The sequence below is a fragment of the Triplophysa dalaica genome, chromosome 11, assembly GCF_015846415.1.
Source record: "Triplophysa dalaica isolate WHDGS20190420 chromosome 11, ASM1584641v1, whole genome shotgun sequence".
Classification (NCBI taxonomy): domain Eukaryota; kingdom Metazoa; phylum Chordata; class Actinopteri; order Cypriniformes; family Nemacheilidae; genus Triplophysa; species Triplophysa dalaica.
In genome coordinates this window covers 5,176,038-5,193,213 of record NC_079552.1, presented here as the reverse complement: position 1 = coordinate 5,193,213, position 17,176 = coordinate 5,176,038, and the positions used below count along the sequence as shown (strand labels likewise).

The 17,176-nt window shown below is 37.1% G+C and overlaps 1 protein-coding gene across 1 annotated transcript in view; it reads right to left on the bottom strand.

The window, feature by feature from the left end:
- The window catches only part of eys (eyes shut homolog), a 172,723-nt gene that overhangs the window by 18,339 nt on the left and 137,208 nt on the right, over positions 1 to 17,176 (bottom strand). Inside the window, exons 36-37 of the mRNA XM_056760459.1 lie at positions 13,199 to 13,349; positions 748 to 856 (exon numbers count right to left, since the gene is read on the bottom strand). Coding sequence (XP_056616437.1) covers positions 748 to 856; positions 13,199 to 13,349 — 260 coding nt within the window. The remainder of the gene's footprint in view (positions 1 to 747; positions 857 to 13,198; positions 13,350 to 17,176) is intronic.

Genomic DNA, 17,176 nt, shown 5'->3' with positions numbered 1-17,176 from the left:
CGTTGGTAAATCATTCTAAATATTTATTTCATACTGATAGTTTCATTGATAGGGTATTGCGCTGTAAATTATTCCTATATTTCTTTTATGCTGGTAATATAATCTGACATCATATTTACGTATGTAAATTTATTGTATGTGTTTATTTTTAGCTGGTAGGACTATCTGACAGGGTATTTTGCATTGTAAAACCATCCTATCTTTTATTTTGTCGATGTGGTTAAGATTATATGAAGTTTTGCCCTGCGGTAGGAAAATCGGACAGGGTAGGACAATTTGTCAGAACACCGGATCTTACTTGCTACGCCACTTTCTCTCTTACAGCTGATTCAACAAACTAAAAACTGTAGTAATTTTAAATGTCTACACAGCTTATGAATGAACTTTTGCAAAGTCATTATATTCAGTTTAGGGCTATTTGTAAGAGTCTGATTATTGGCGTATAGCTTCCTCCAAGGATCTCATCAATTACGATTAAAAACACAAGCCTTTTATTTATCATTTAACAAGAGCGATAAAACCTATTATTTCAGGAACAAATATCATCTTCACCAGCTCTTAAAAAGACTGAGCGGCTGTTTAAAAAATATATATATTTGTTCTCAGTCAGGTAAGTTTTGCCCGGCTGAAAAATACAATATAACTTCATTTCCAATAGCCAGGTTTAAATTTAGTTTGGAGGTTTCAAAGTCAAGTAGATAGATATATCAAAGATTCACTGACAGTCATGTGCAGATGAAGGTTTACCTTTGACCCAGACTCATTCATGTATCTCTGCTGCCCATTAGCAGTTGCATTAGCCACCACCATTTCAATCAAACAGAGCTGCCCGTTGGCACTGGATGGCAATGCATATCTAAAAGAGAGAAAGTAAGAACATCAAAAGTAAGACAGAAACAGGGCATGGAAAGGAGGAAAATCTCATTAGATCATGCAGCATTCATAATAAATCCATTTAAGCATGAAAACTACACAAATTGGTAAGGTGAGTTTGGGCTCTTTAAGTGCCGGGCTCCAGCACTGAAAAAAAGTATTACACGGAGAAAAAAAATATACAGCAATACATATTATCTTCTGGGGTACACATCCTTTTCCATTCTGCTACTCGGGCGAGACATTTTCTCAATCATTTCCGACAACTGCTGCCTGCTCAAGAGTTGAAAAACATTTCAATCCCGACACCTAATGCAACAGTAAAACCCACTGAAGGTTCCAGTAATCTCCCTCAGAAGCTTTCAAGCGTGGCTTCATCTATATCCTGACATGATCAGGGGACTCACTCGCCGAGAATTCTGCAAATACCACGGCTGTGTCCGAGACTGGAAAGAAGAGGAGAGAAAGCTTCAAGGCACATTTGAATCTGAAGTTTGTGTGTCAGAAAAATGTGCAGTTAAAAAGAACATTCATAAATAGGATACAGTATGTTTTCATTTTCAAATTCATTAAGGGGGAGAAATAAGCATAATTTAATTACAAACTTGGTTATCTCTGCTCATTTGAATTACACTGCCTTAACTTTTTAAGTAAAATCAACTTGGGTTTACAAGTCATTTCAGCTTTTTTATATTTCTTTAACATGTTAAAATAAGTTAAGCAATTGCAACTATTTATTTTCAGTATTAAGTAAGTATCAACTTAATTTCAACTGAATACAGGCCAAAACCTAAAATAGTAAGTTGACTTGTAAAGCCAAGTTGATTGTACTTGAAAATTAAAGGCGACATTTTTTTACAATGTTGTACATTGACAAAAATGACACTATAGTAAATCCATTACCATCATTGTGGAACACAACATGTAACTGGGACCCTTTTGATAAAATAATCATGGCTTTATTATGATGACCAAATACTGTTTGGTTACAAACCCATTTGGTTACATTCTTCCAAATACCTTCCTCTGTTTTCACCAGAAAAAAAAATATATATACAAACTTGAGGGTCAGTAAATTCATTTTACATGACAACAGAATTAAAATGTTGGGGTAAAACTGTTCCTTTAAGTGCAAAAATCCTGGCTAAACTATTAGATAGACTATAATTAATATGAGGTAAATATGACTTTACAATAAAAAACAAAAAAAAGATGTTTACTATAGCCTAATCATGGTTAATTTAGTAAAGAATACGTAAACAAAAAGCATTGATATCCTTGACATTCATTCATCTCCTTCAAGCACAACTTGAGCCTTGATTATTCCAGCACCGACTTTTGATTTCAGGCCGTGTTGGGTCCAGGGCAAAGGGGGAAATATTCCCTCTCCTTTAATGACCAGATGCGAGCAATCAAGGCGATTGGCCTCATGCTAATGTGAAGCGGCCTTGCGGGACACCTCCCTAAAGGCAATCAAAGCCCTCCAACTTCAGGTAGCACTAATTACCACACTGGGGAAGTTATAGAGAGTCGCTCTGCATACAGATTGACAAATTAATGCCACCATTGGGCCTGCGAGTGGAAAATTCAACATGACTGACAGCCCGGTGCCGAACCGGTATTGCCAATGAATGGCGAGCATAAGGACGCGAGCTGATTCGATTGTTCGTCCGGACTCCTGCGACGACTCTTATATCCTGATATTAGTCCAGGCTCTGGGATGTTATGAGGTACTAATTATTTTAATCATGCCATGATAATCACTTTAGGTGCATTGGACAGCTGTTTGCATTTATAGGGACTTTAATCTGGATCATTGCGTCTTTTAATGAAAGTGAATTGAGCGTTAGTGGTAAACGCAAGTTTCTTTGGTGTCGCTAGATGGTTTGAAGTTCGTTGGAGCTTAAGGGTGATGTCATTTTGTTGAATGAGGAAACTTAGAGGAAAAGTTCACCTGAAAATGAAAATTATGCCTTCATTTAGTCACCCTCAAGTTGTCTCAAATATGTATACATTTAAAGGTGCTTAAAAGGTTCTTCATAGCGATGCCATAGAAGAACCATTTTTGGTTCCACAAAAAAACTTGCAGTGGTTCTCAAACTTTTTCATTGTAAGGCACAGTTTGCGGCACAGTTTGCGGCCTCCCCAATCAAAAACGTATAATCTTAAACTTAGAATTTTAATTAAACCTAAAACAAATTCTGTTATACAATGATGGAACATCAATACCTTTGGTTGGTGGTCTTATTTTTCTGATGTTTGATTGGATAGTGTTCATGATAAATTTCTATATTTCATTTAATGTCAAAAAAATCTGTGGAACCCTGGATCCATCAGAACAACTGGTTTAAAGAAACATTTCTTTTTTACCTTTTTATAATCTGAAGAACTTTTTTGCCACAAATAACTATTTGTGCAACAGAAAGGTTCTTTATATGTTAAAGGTCTGTTAAAAGATTCTTCTACGGCATCAAAGAACCTTTTGAATCACCCTTTTTTGAGAGTGTACCATAAAAATTGCTTTATAAATTTCTTTGTTCTGTTAAACACAAACATGTTGAAGAGTGTAGGAAAGCAAAGAGTTCCAGGGCACCTTTGACTACCACTGTCATTTTTTCCTACTGTGGTACAAACTAACCTCTTCAGTCTTGTATTAAATAGATCTGAGGGACCATATAGCACAGCAGTGTAATGTCTGCAGTACGGCTGAGCGTGTTTGTGATGACAGCACTGTGATCTAACTGGGCGCTTGGTGACATCCTTTTGATGAGCTTGTGTGGGCACAAGGATATGGTCCTCAGGGAACATGAATGAGCACAACACTGGCTATTTACAGAGAGAGAAAGGACAATTCACTCATGTAAGAGCTGTATTCTTATCTTCCATTTACATTAAAGGACAATTTCAATTTCAAAAAAGAGAATATTGCATGTAGAAATATGCCCAACACACGTTGGTGTATGGGCCTCTGGTCCCCACAATGTAGGTGGCTCTTCAAAGATAATATAAGTGCTTATTGCCTTTTCTGCACTAGCCAGTGTGTTGGCATGTGGTCAGGTGGTTGTGTTGAGTGGTTGTTACAGACTTGCTTATTGGGCCATTTAAAAGACCAGTGTGTCATTTGTTGGAGGATCTATTGACAGAAATGCAATAAAATATACATAACTATGTCTTCAGAGGTGTATAAAGACCTCATATAATGAAGCGTTATGTTTTTATTAGCTTAGAATTAGCTAATTCTATCAACATACACCGCTGGTCCCCTTAGCCTACATGGAATTCGCCATGTTGTTTCCACAGTAGCCCTTAAGAGTGTTCTTCATAAATACATGATCTCCTCTTGACAAAGAAGCGAAAACATGACAACATCTTTGTCCTGTGTCAGCCACAGTAGTACGGAGGGAGGTGGGGTGGAGTGAGCCATTGGTTGCAATTCCCAATCTCACCTCTAAATGCCGCTAAATTTCATTCACTGAACACTGTGATATTTAGATTTCTAAACTTGGTTCAGGGCCCTGCTTCAATATAAGTCTATGGATCAGCCAGCAGACATCAAGTATAATCTCTTAAAGGGATAGATCACGTGATTCCAAATCTGTGTAGGTATAAATATACTCAGACATTTCTCAAAATATCTTCGTGTTCCATAGAAGCAATAAAATAATAAAGGTTTAATAATAGAGGTTTTAAACGACGTGATGACAGAATTTTCATTTTTAGGTGAACTATCTCTTAAATTACACCACATCTTTCCCAAATAATCTGTTTAATAAAACTAGATGCTTCTTTTGTATCATAGCCTTTTATTAGTCTAAAATGTTTTGCCTCCACTGTGTGTGGAGGTGATTTTGGAAACGTGTACATACCAGCACACACACGTTCTGTGTTCAACCCTTTTGAAATCTAAGAACTCAAAATAATTGCAGTTCATACCATACTTCACTAGACTGGATGCTGGGAGATACAGAGGCTTGCAGAACCACGATTGGCTGAAACTTCAAAACATGTATAAAGTGCTGGCAACAGATGGCAGTAAAACATCACGAACCTGCGGCTCGGCAGACACACACAGATGCACACATACACACACACACACACAGCTGGTTCTTTATTGCTGGATGTGAAAACAAAGCCAGAAATTAGAGAGGATTTTCACTTCATACTACACTGCGAATCCAACAGGAGCAGCTAAAATAACAAGCGACAATCTGATGGCCAACAATCTGGCACACAAAACATAAAACAAAAACATGGTACATTGATAAACATACATCCCTGCGTCCAGTAATAACAGACAGATCTACAATTCTGTCACCAGGTCGCACTTATTGATCATTTGCATGTCAAAATTTCACACCCACTGAGTCATCATAGCAATTTATGATGTTGGATTGAATAGCTCTGATCCCACACGCACTCCTGATGAAGCCGCATCAACGTGTCAAATTCTATGTTAGGGCTGTTGGCAGATCATGCCGATTCCCTTGATCACTTTCCCCAGAGACAAAGACAGACGCAGACCCTCAGACTCGCTCAAGAAGCTGCACTGACATTTTTGCATTGAAGTGTCATGGCATTTTCTGGCGGGTTCAGCCTGTGTTCTAAGTCATGTATCCAGCTGATCTTTCAGACCCAAATTAGATATGCGCCCTACGGCTTTGATATGCTCCTCCAGATGAGGTATTTCTGGAGTAATAAGACTATTTTGTCTGATTAATGACCTCGTGAAATCCTACAACAAGCACAGATTTTTTTATTTAGTTGATGTACTTCATATTGAATGTGTAATCGGGCATATTGAATTCCTCACCTTTGTTTTATTTAGTTTTTTAAAGCAGCCAATACTCTTTAACCCAATAGAAATCTTATTAGAGTTTGTAGGGGATTTCAAGTAGTGAATTCCAATTTTAAAGGGATAGGTGACCCGACTGAAAGCCGGCGGTACCCATTAACTTCTATTTTATGGAATAAAAACTAATGCAAGTCAATGGTTGTCAACCACCATTGTTCGGTTACCAACATTCTTCGAAATATCTTCTTTTGTGTTCTGCAGAAAACAGTCATAAGAGTTTGAATTGACAAGATAGTGAGCAAATGATGACAGAATTTTCATTTTTGGGTGAACTATCCCTTAAAGTCTTTGTCTTTTGGGGCAATTGACAACAAAATGGTTCTTTCACTGCAGATTTTGGTCAAACAAATGGTCGTAGAGATGAGGTGGAGATATCACCTGGAAATGACTTGAAAGTAGCAACTAAGGTCCATTGCAGTAATATAATTTAATTTTGTTTGTAATATAATTTTCTTTTAATTTTAATATATGTATTTTTTTTAATAAACCAATAAACCTTCAATAATTAGTACATTGATAAAAAACCTGCATTGAGCCATTTCATGGGGTCTTTAAAGGAGTAATGTGGAGATTTTAGTGACATCTAGAGGTAAGGTTGTGAATTGCAACCAATGGCTCACTCCACCCTTCCCTTTCAAGGCTCTAAGGACAAAGATTTCATCACATTTCTACTTCTTTGGCGAAGGAGATAACTTATTTACGAAAAACACTTTGTAGAGAAGTTTGTCCGTTTTGGGCTACTGTAGGAACAACATGATGAATTCCATGTCAGGGCACCCGCGGTGTATGTAGATAGAAACAGCTCATTGTAAGGCAATAAAAACATAATGCTTTATTATGTTAGGTCTTTATACATCTATGAAGACATAGTTTTATAAATCATACTGAATTTCTGTCAATAGATCCTTCAAAAAAAAAAAATCACACACTGGACCGTTAAATGGAATATGGCTTTAAAAATATGCACCAAATTCAACAAATGTTGGACAGAACACAAATAACCAAAACTGCGGCTGCTGTGAATTAAATACAACCGAGGCAAAAATATCTGTAGATCAAAAGCATCGATCCGCAGAGCTGTCGCATTAAAAATGCTTCCCCTCTGCTGAGAAAAAACAGCAGTGGTTCCCCAGAAATAAATGGCATACATTTAAATAATAATATCTGCAAGGGAGCAGAAAGTTCACGTGTAATAAAGGATGGAAAGCGATGCTTTGTAATGCAGTGTCCCACGCTTGTTGACCTTTGCCTTCATGGGAATCGAAATGAGTCACATGTATGTCCACACACACAGCACCCCCACACACACACACACACACACACACACACACACAGTACGCTTGGAGCAAAGCCGGTGAAGGCATGACAATATATGCAGATACATACAGACATGATACCGACACCAGACTTGGAGGCTAAACAATACACCACCACCCTCAGGTCTTTAACCTAGTTTAACCTGTCTGGTATTAAATCAGGTTAACACCAACTCAACACTGACAAGACTCCGGCAGTACATAAATAAGGATTTATTACATTAAAGAAATAACCTTACATGTGTTCTGACCATGTCGACTGCGAAAACCATGTGTTCGATAAAAGCCAACTGTCATATTTACTGCAGCGGCCATATCTACATCTTACAAGACATAAAATGCCCAAGAAAGCCGGTCTAGTATGCAAACGGAAAGAGAAATACTGGACTGCTCAGGCGCAGTCAAACTGCGTTCACAAACTATGAATTAATAAGATCAACGTATGAATAAAAGATTGTTCTTCAAGTGAATTGAATACATCAAACATTCACAACCGCACATTATTCCCCCGAAATGGGAGAGAAGAGAACGAGGTATGAGCTCGAGTCTTCTTTAAAACTCAGAGGCGTTCTTTGATGTCTGCGATCTAGTTCAGCAGTTTGGGAAGAGAGATCAAAAAGTTTGGACTTAAGGTTTCTCTGCTTCCTTTCTTGGAGCGATGCGGCGATGGTACGCTGGCCCATCCACTTGTCACTTGATCTGAATTTATGTGAGATGAGTAACATCAGATGAGATAGAAATGTATTGATCCCTAAGGGGACATTTGCTTGTCACAATTGCACAGTGTCACACAGAGTCGTGTGCCATGTAGCAGTAATGTTAAAGGGCACAACAGTACAACAGCACCATAAAAAAATAAACACTGTGATAAAGTAAATCACCAGGAAATATGGTCTCTACATCATAAAACACTAGACTTCAGTAAATATGCTATAATCTCCATAAGTGCCTGAAAGCGTTTGTTTTTGATGGCTAGTTTGAAGTGGGGATAATGTTTTTTTTTTATTGTGTGAAGTGTTGGGTAATTGCAAGACATATTAAAACAGCCATGCTTAAAAGCATGCTAAACACAGGTGCTTTAGGATATAGTATAAGCTAGAGGCATGGGCGCAGTATAGGGGAGAAAAGTTAGGACAATTCCAAGGGCCCATGACTGACAGGGGCCCCAAAAGTAGGTAAAAACTAATATAAAATTATTCAGTATATATATTTATATAATAATAAAATTAATGATCTCTTTGTTTTTGGGCAGTAAAAGTTAAAAATCCCCATTGACCAAAATGTAAACATCCATATTGACGGACCCCTGTATATACATAAAATGGTTTGATCCTGCCTTTGCGCAAATCGCTTGAAATCTCTGTCTATACAAGTTACAGCGAGCTGCTCGAACACGTTGGATTCGCCATGTTTGGATTCCGATGTTAGTTCACAAAGCCAACATCATAAGCAACGCAACGTTCGTCATTGTTCATGCCGTTGTGCCGGTATGTTTGTGTTTGCCGCTTTCACGCTAGCGTTGCTGTGAAAAAGGAGACATATTCAGTGACGTAACACCTGGCTCTATATTGGCTTTCTAGCGTGTGGAAAATCAACCGGTTCTTAAAGGGCTCACCAGTCAAACCAACTAAGAACTGGCTTTAGCAATGGCTCTGAACAAGCACCTGGTTCCTGCTGGTGTAAAGCGGGTATCAGTGACTATGTTTAGTTGCAGTCAGTAGATGCGCCAGAGCTACAGTGACCACAATGTTGCCTAGTAACGTTAAATCAAAATCTGGTTTTTGAAAAGGGAAAGAGAGAAAAGAGAGAGAGGAAAAACAAGGGAAAGGGTGTCAAACTGTAACCCAGTTTTTCACCAAGAAAGGTGCGTAGCCTATAGTCTTTGAGTGGTATTAACCTGTTGGCTTACTGTCCGTAGTGAAATAAGTTAGCTAGCTACAGAATAGTGTTAGCCTACATTTAATCACCATTTAACCTATGCAGGAAAACGTTTAGCAAGATATTCATATTAATATATGTGCAGCTAAGAAGATTTGCTGTTGTAATTGTTTTGAGAGGATGATGTTGATTTATTTTGATTGAAAAGTAATCAAAAGTAATCGTTTTTTTTATCTTTCTTTAAAAATTATAATAATAATAATAAATAATCATTTTGTGAAGAGAATTTTCCATTTAGTCAAATTCTACAATAAAAATACATTGAGACTGTAAAAGATGGCCTTCAGCACATTTTTTATGGTTGCTTTTAATCTTGCTTCAAATAGTGAACTGCATACTAGACTTGCATGCATGTACAAATTACCAGCAGTTAATATTGTGCTAGTACTAGTATTGAACTACAAGAAGCAAGACAGTTGCAACCCTTTAATTAGAGTTATGTAAAGCTTTTGATGGGACAGTTGGGACAGGGGGCCCAATTAGATTTTTGTCATGGGGCCCAAAATTCCTGGCAGCGGCCCTGGCTAGAGGACTGCATTGGGATCGGGCAAATCTCGTGGGAGCAGGCGATTTTACCTTTGCCATTCATTTTCCATACAGTACACATGAAATGCACATGCATGCAACCATACACAGCAAATCTCTTAACACAAAAGTGCCAATTCATATATGGTAAATAAAAATAAATAAATGAAAAATTAATTTCCAAGATTTTAAATAGCTGTTCTGACACTCTTGTCTTATGAAAGGTTATTTGCTCTTTCCAGGAGCATTAAAATTCTGCTTAAGTGCCACTTGGCTGACCTTGATGCTGAACCACGCAAGGCCTGATCTCATCAGATCTTCACGGCTTCTGCAGACCCAGAGTGGGACGACCTTTAAATCAAGAGGCAGAATTATTGATATTGACAATGTCAAGTTTATTCCAACCAGAAAAGGTAGCTCAGAGCCTTCATCACATGTCAGTGTAATGAGGGTCAGGGACAGGGTGCATACAATCTATTAAAATCAGATCTACCTAGAGATGAAGGTATAAAATTCACATGGTAAACCTTATATGTTGCTAATGGTGCTACATCCACATTGCTAGGTGTTCATATACTGTATGTACAGTACATGAGGACTTTACATGTGCCACTTAAATAACCTGCTCAGTTGCAAAGCTTCCACCTCCGAGTTATGTTGACATCACCTGGAGTTGTTGGAAGAAGACGTCAGATGTGATGTTATTTAAAGGGGGGGGTGCCAGAGTGTTTCATTCATTCTTAATTCTTAACAATATTAAACGTGCTGGCTTCTCATGGGTTCTCATGCTGAATTCTCAAAAAGAGTTGGACGTATGATGTAGTATTTCTGTACTCTTTATCCCTTATTGGACAATTCTCCCAGAAAAGCAAGCCCACGCGTCAACCCGTGAGAGCGAGATGAAGGAACCCGCCCACGGGTCAACCGTGGAAAGTGGGAGAAAGAGCACACCCATCAATGTGCTCATTCGTTTGCCAATTCAGCTGTGTTTGTTTATTCACTGCATTTCGTGGAGGAATGTTAAATAAATGGTGGATACAACGCTGGACTGACAGATGAAGCAACGGACCCAGCGCTAAAAGGTGCCGGTCAAGAACTGCACGCGGTAAGTGAAACTGAGTCATATGTCTGTGTTTTGTTGGCAATCTGTGCGTACATGCATTCAGGAGTTCAGGAGGTGCATTCACCCGTTCAGGAGGTCGCCTGTTTTTGGAAATACTGCTGTATCTGTCTAAAGACTCTTCAAAGATACGAATTATGCAATACTTCTCTATAGGTACTCAAGATTAATATGAGATTGGCAGAAACCGCGTGTGTTGCATCCACTTTAATATGCTATATCCTTATTATTTGTTCTATGTATTCTATCATCATTATGCTTTGCTATTTTTCAGTACAGTTTATATACAGTAGCATAAACAGTACAAGTATATGTATAGTTGTATCCTTGATTTGAACACTTTTAATACTATGCTTTCTGACTATTCAAACTATATCAGGTATGATAAAAAGTACAGTTTAAATACACCGTCACTCCTTTTACAGTGCATTTAAGATGTTTTTATTGAACAAGTGCCAAATGCATAATATAAATGAAACAAACTCAAACATCCTTGTAATATATCCAGTGTGTAAACTTGATATCTTCAGATCTGAGAGCTGTGACAACAGCAAACACAGAAAAGGTTCTGGACTAAATAGTGAGTTTTTCAATTACTATTTCTTTCAGTCAACTCAAACTTGAATCACACAGAAGATTTTAAAGTATCTCAGAACATCTTCATCCAAAATATTATTAGAAATTGATATATTAACTTCAAAAAGATAACTTAATTTGTGGAACACAGTGAACGCCACAGGAAAGCAGACACTCGGTGGAGTGCAGATGGCACATCCGACAATATCTCCATCCCATCAACCGGAGTATTTTCTCAGACAGTGGAAAGTGACAGAAGGACTGGAACCTTCTCCAAATCCTTAGAGATGAGACCACTGAGTCAAACAAGACAGAAGGAATATCTAGAGACAACTGATACAGGCTGTCGGATTGTTAAGTTAGAAGCACTTGGCATCCAAACGCATCCCCTATGGGAGAAAAGCTGTTCACAAGACCCATCAAATATACAAGTGAAAACAGCACACTAACGGCCGAGCTCTGCTGCCTCAGCAAAACAGCCTTACAGCCAAGAAGTAATAAAATTACATACATGCTAAATATTATGCCAGGGGTGAGCTAAAATCTATTTGAATAAATGGAAGCAATTAAGAATTAAACACTTTAGGTTGTTTTAAGGTTTATAAACGGTTGAATTTAAAAAAAAATGGATAATTCAATATCGCATCACAGAGATAACAATAACAAAACATGATGCATTTTAAAGGTCTTATGAATTCCATCTAAATATGTACAGTACAAGCATGGTCATCTGTCAAAAATGAGGGTTGCCAATACACACGGTGTTCATTTTATTTTAATAACAAAATTACTCACTGGTTCATGAAAGAGAAATTACCCTCTCAAACTGAAGTCAAGAGAATGTTATTTGGCTTTATTTATTTATGTTATGAGGGAAATCTCATAGCTGCAATAGCAGAGATAGAAGCTAATTAGTCATCATGAAAATGACAAAGAACTCATTCAAACTCAGCTTTAATGTCATTCCCATGACATATCACATACCATACATGTGAGCTACAGAGATATGTTTATCAAAACACGCAGAACTAGCCGATCTGGATCCAATAGGAATGGCACAGTAATCTTGTGTGAGTAAAACATTTTTGTACTATGCGTCACTAAGCTTTGATAGAGATCGCTTGATGTGTCCTGAGCTCTATTCGCACAATATTAGTTTTACCTGGGGACCTCTAGTCATTTGTATTAATTGCAGAGGTTGTTTGTAATATTAATCCCGTGCGAATCGCCATCTTTGTGATTTTTGGTGGGCTCATATATAACTTTTCAAGGTTTTATACACCGCTTGCGAATAATGGAGGCTGCTTAAAGTGTTTTGATATTATTATGGATGCTGGATGACATCCATAAGTTACCGGGAGTCTCCTGTTTGTTCATTTATCATAAATAATCTCGTAACATTTGAGATCAGCGATCGGGGGGATCTTTTGTCCGGTTCGGGAGCACTGGTCTCAAATGCTGACAGGTACGGTCATATATCATTAAACGCAATACAACTATAGGCTATACAGACTACACACAAAGCCTTGCCATGACATCTGGGATATAAGTCAGTAAATTTAATTAAAATCATGCCGTGCGAACGCATCACGAGAAAATAGTCTATTACTTCTTGATTATGATGTTTTTGAATGTAAAAATCACGCGAACGTCATAACTAGACCTCATACAACAGTATAAAACAATAAACAAGGCCAGTTCATGAGACCTTTAAGTGAAAGGTTTTTTAAAACATTTATATCCGTTGTATGTTGCATGTCAAAAATACTTATATGCCATTTTCCCATTTACATAATGGAATTGACTTCCAAGGTGACCTTCAAATGTAATTAGTACTTTGCAAATGATTTTGATGTGTAGATTTGGTTTTACTCTGGTCTTGCTTAACTGAACACTGTGAGTTATGCCTTGATTTTTAATTCATTATAACAAAAGTTTAAAGCTAAGGGTTTAAATGCAGAAGTAAAACAACATTTTAAAAGGAAAAATGATTCTCACCTCACTGTAACCGGCATAAAGCTGTCATTCATCATGTCTTGATGAGCAACAGCACTCAAAACATGACCAGCACTGCAGCCCAATCTGGCAACCGCTCTTCCATTCTGAAGAAACACATGGAGGAAACGGTCTTCCAAATTCTGCTCCCGGGCTGAAAAGGTAGAGGCGATATAAAGAGATGAGGAAGATTTGACTCAGTCTGGGCTAACCATAATAAGATTTAGAGATGACGTTTCACGTGTGGCCAAAAACCTGTTTCAGTTATAATGAATCTCTGCCTTTGACAAAGGCACCGAAATTTAAGGACACGTATGAGCCCATTAAATACTAATATGAAATAAAATATAAATTTCTTTGAAATGGATTTCAGTAGCACGCATCAAATTTAAACTAAAAGGATCTCTCGAGGTTCTATATTAGGCAGATAAATGACAATCATCCTTACTGTCTTACATGGTGTGGGGCTTTAATTCATAGTAAAATATGCAGTTATTGATTTATTCTTTTCATATAATGTTTTTTATTTGGACTACATTCTATTTCTCATTACAAGAGAACATAAGTCAAAAACACAAAATAAAATATACATCATAATGACATCAGTGTATATGAACAGCTTGCATGTATCGCTTTTTCAGTTTAGCAAAGCAGGAGGTGTTTGTTTTGTGTTATTTTGTCTTTGCGGGGGGATTTCACATGCCCTGAAAAATGAGGCTGTGCACTTCAAGCATCTCCAACATCTGTCTAACACCTTGTTATGTGGTCTCATCCCATGAACTGTTTCAAGCATATAAGTGAACATCTTCAATTGTTGGAAATAACTGTACACTTGATGTTAGGTGATCTGATCAGTGACTTTAATTTTTTTGTATCATTTGATATATTTTAATACGCCGATACAATTTTGGTATACTGTAAATACTAGACAAGTTTGTTTCTTTGTTTTGTGCACATTTCTTCTTGTTCATGTAAAAAAAATATGGTATTTGATTGTATACACTGTAAAGCCAGGTTAAGACTGAGCCCCACCAAGGAAGTTAACAAAAAAATGAAATATGTCAAAATATATTTTTTAAGTCCTTAACACAACTAATAAAAACAATACAGAGAAAATATCGATGGGATTAAGGCTGTCATGATGTTATGTTTTCACTTTACAGTAATTGAGGGCAAAACAATTCATGCAACAGTGTTATCACAATACCTATTTAAATTTCTTTAACAAAGAAATATTGTTCCACTTCAGATTTCAGTTATTTGTGGGCCAACAAAACACAAATTCGAGTGTAGGAATTAGAGATTGAGAGTTTGTAGCATTGTGGCAAAATGTAAGCTTGCTGAATTACAAAAATGATAATGTGTACAAGTAACACAATATCAATAATAATGGTTTATATCACGGTTATTGACAATACTATATTGACACCCCTAGTTGGGATTTCTAGAGTGTATTTTCATTTTAATAAACAGTTTGCAACAATAAACAGAGCAATATTGTACTATTCTATTCTAAATTAGGACTATTTAAAGGGGTCATATGACAGAATATTGAATATTTAATATTGAAACAAATGTTATTGTTTATTTTAGATATAATGCAAAGTGTATACACGATTAAAGGTTAAAAAATGTGTATTTTTCACATACCCTGCATGTTTGTATCTACTCTTTGCCCGCCTCTGTAAAACGTTTTTTTTCAAAGGAGGTGTGCTATGATTGGCCAGTTTACCAGTGCGTAGTAATTGGTGGAATACTTCAAGCGTGTGACAGAAATGTGACGCCTCTTACCATAATTTGAATCAGGTTCCAAAGCAATTGTGCTGACAGGTATGCCCACCTTACTTGCGTATACATTTGGACGGTCTTTGTCAAATCATACCATGAATTGACGTAAATTTGTGGGGGTGTGGTTACACCAAGCGTTTGAGGCTGGTCTGGGTAAACATTTGGTTTTAGATAGAATGCATATTTTGTTGCCAAACGTTAATTTTTGCAATTTTACATGTCAAATACATTTGTGGGCAACTTAACACACCAAAGACACAGAAAAACACGTATTCACGCCATTTGACTCAACTTTCCTCAAATTCTCATACAGGACTGATTCATTTAGCAAATAATTCAGAATCATTTTCACAAATCTGTCGGGAATACTCGATTCTTATAGGCCAAAGTAGTACGGTGTTTGATACCACTACACATTTTTCACATTAATCCAAGTGAAAAAAAGCTAATGCAGTGCTTGACTTTTTAAACACTGACATGGAGGACTTAATTTGTAATTATTATATTTGTGGAGCATAAAAGATTTGATGGCTAAAAGCTAAAGAAACGAGCACCTGACTGTACGGAGTATACATCTATCCCTTTACGCACTAGTAATTGTCTACAATATTTTATTAACTGCGAACTAAATCAACACCTGTATAGTTTCTTCCATTTTGAGCTTGAGTTGCCACACAACATTCCTGTCCCCTGTTGAGTCTGTGTGTTGCTGTGTAACATATTTGGCAACAACTCCAGCGACTGCAGATGCACTGCATCATCTCCAGCCATCATTTCTTCTCCATTCTCTCTCTTTCAAGGGAATGGGGGCTTTAAGGAATGACAAATTACTTTATGTCCCAGTGGTCCTGTTACCCAGTATGGGTCTAACCGAGCATACGCCCTTTTGTCAGAACCTGTCACCTGTTTTGTTCACTCTCTACTCATCTGATGAGCGAAAACCATCGGGAGTCTGACGCGGCGCTTGGGGGAAGGTTTGTTTGGGGCGGATGAGATGCAGGTGTAATTTTGAGCGATCTCCTGCATTCTGATGCATGCCTTTGGCTTGTCTTCTGATTAACTTTCTTTGATCTCTAGAATTTGTCTGTTTGTCGCTGCGGCTCAGACCCCGGGAGAGCTTGTATTGGTTTCGAGGAACAGTACATATCAAGATTAAAGGCACACGGAGTCTTCTGCACGCTGACTGAGAGCTGAAGCACACCTGATCTGAGTGCTATATAATCAACATGCATAAAAACACGGGGCCTCGGGAGATTCATTTAGGGACATGCAAAGAAGAATAATGGAAATGCTTTTATTTTTTGGTTGTTTGGGGTATTTCATAATCAGTCAAACACCCGAGGTGTTTTGTAATTTCATTTTCTTTCAGTTTTATAGACATGCTGTGTCCGAATGTCTCACACTACAATTGAAATTCTTGTTAAAATTGTGAACAGTTTTTGGTTCCTTCTTAAAACAATAATTTCTTACCTTTTTACGGTTTGTAAAAAATTTCTTTACTTTGAACAGCACTTTGTGCAACAGAAAGGTTCTGTGGATATTTAAGGTTCTTTATGGAACCATAAAACCTGACAAAGAACCTTTATTTTAAAAAATGTAAGCTAAATGAATTATTCGCGAAACATTTTACACAAAAAGTAGATTAAACAAGACATTCAGAATTTCTCAGTATATGGTATGTTTTAAATGTCAACATGCATTTAACATCTTTAAGTGATAGTTCACAGTAAATACTATCGTCATTTCCTCACTCTCTTGTCATTTTTCAAACCTGTATGACTTTTTTCTCCTGCAGAACACAAAAGAAGCTATTTTGAAGAATGTTGTTAACTGAATAACAGCGGTACCCATTGACTTGCATAGGTTTTGTGTCCATACAATAAAAGTCAATGGGTACTTTGTTCCATTTGGGTGAATTATCCCTTTAAATATTTATCAAAAAAAATATTAATTCTATTCAATAAATAAAAAAAATGAATTTTATTTCAATCTGGATCTTGAATAAAAATGTTATTGATCAAAAGTTCACAAACAACAGAACAATACAGAAGTTACTAATCAAGTTCAAGTCAGGTTTAGAGAGCATTCTAATGAAATCAGTCAGTTTACCCCGCCTGAATTGATGAATCTGACACAAGCCGGATGAGAAAGTGAACCCTGATGCTTTCTTCCCGTTATTTTATTTGTTTTTGT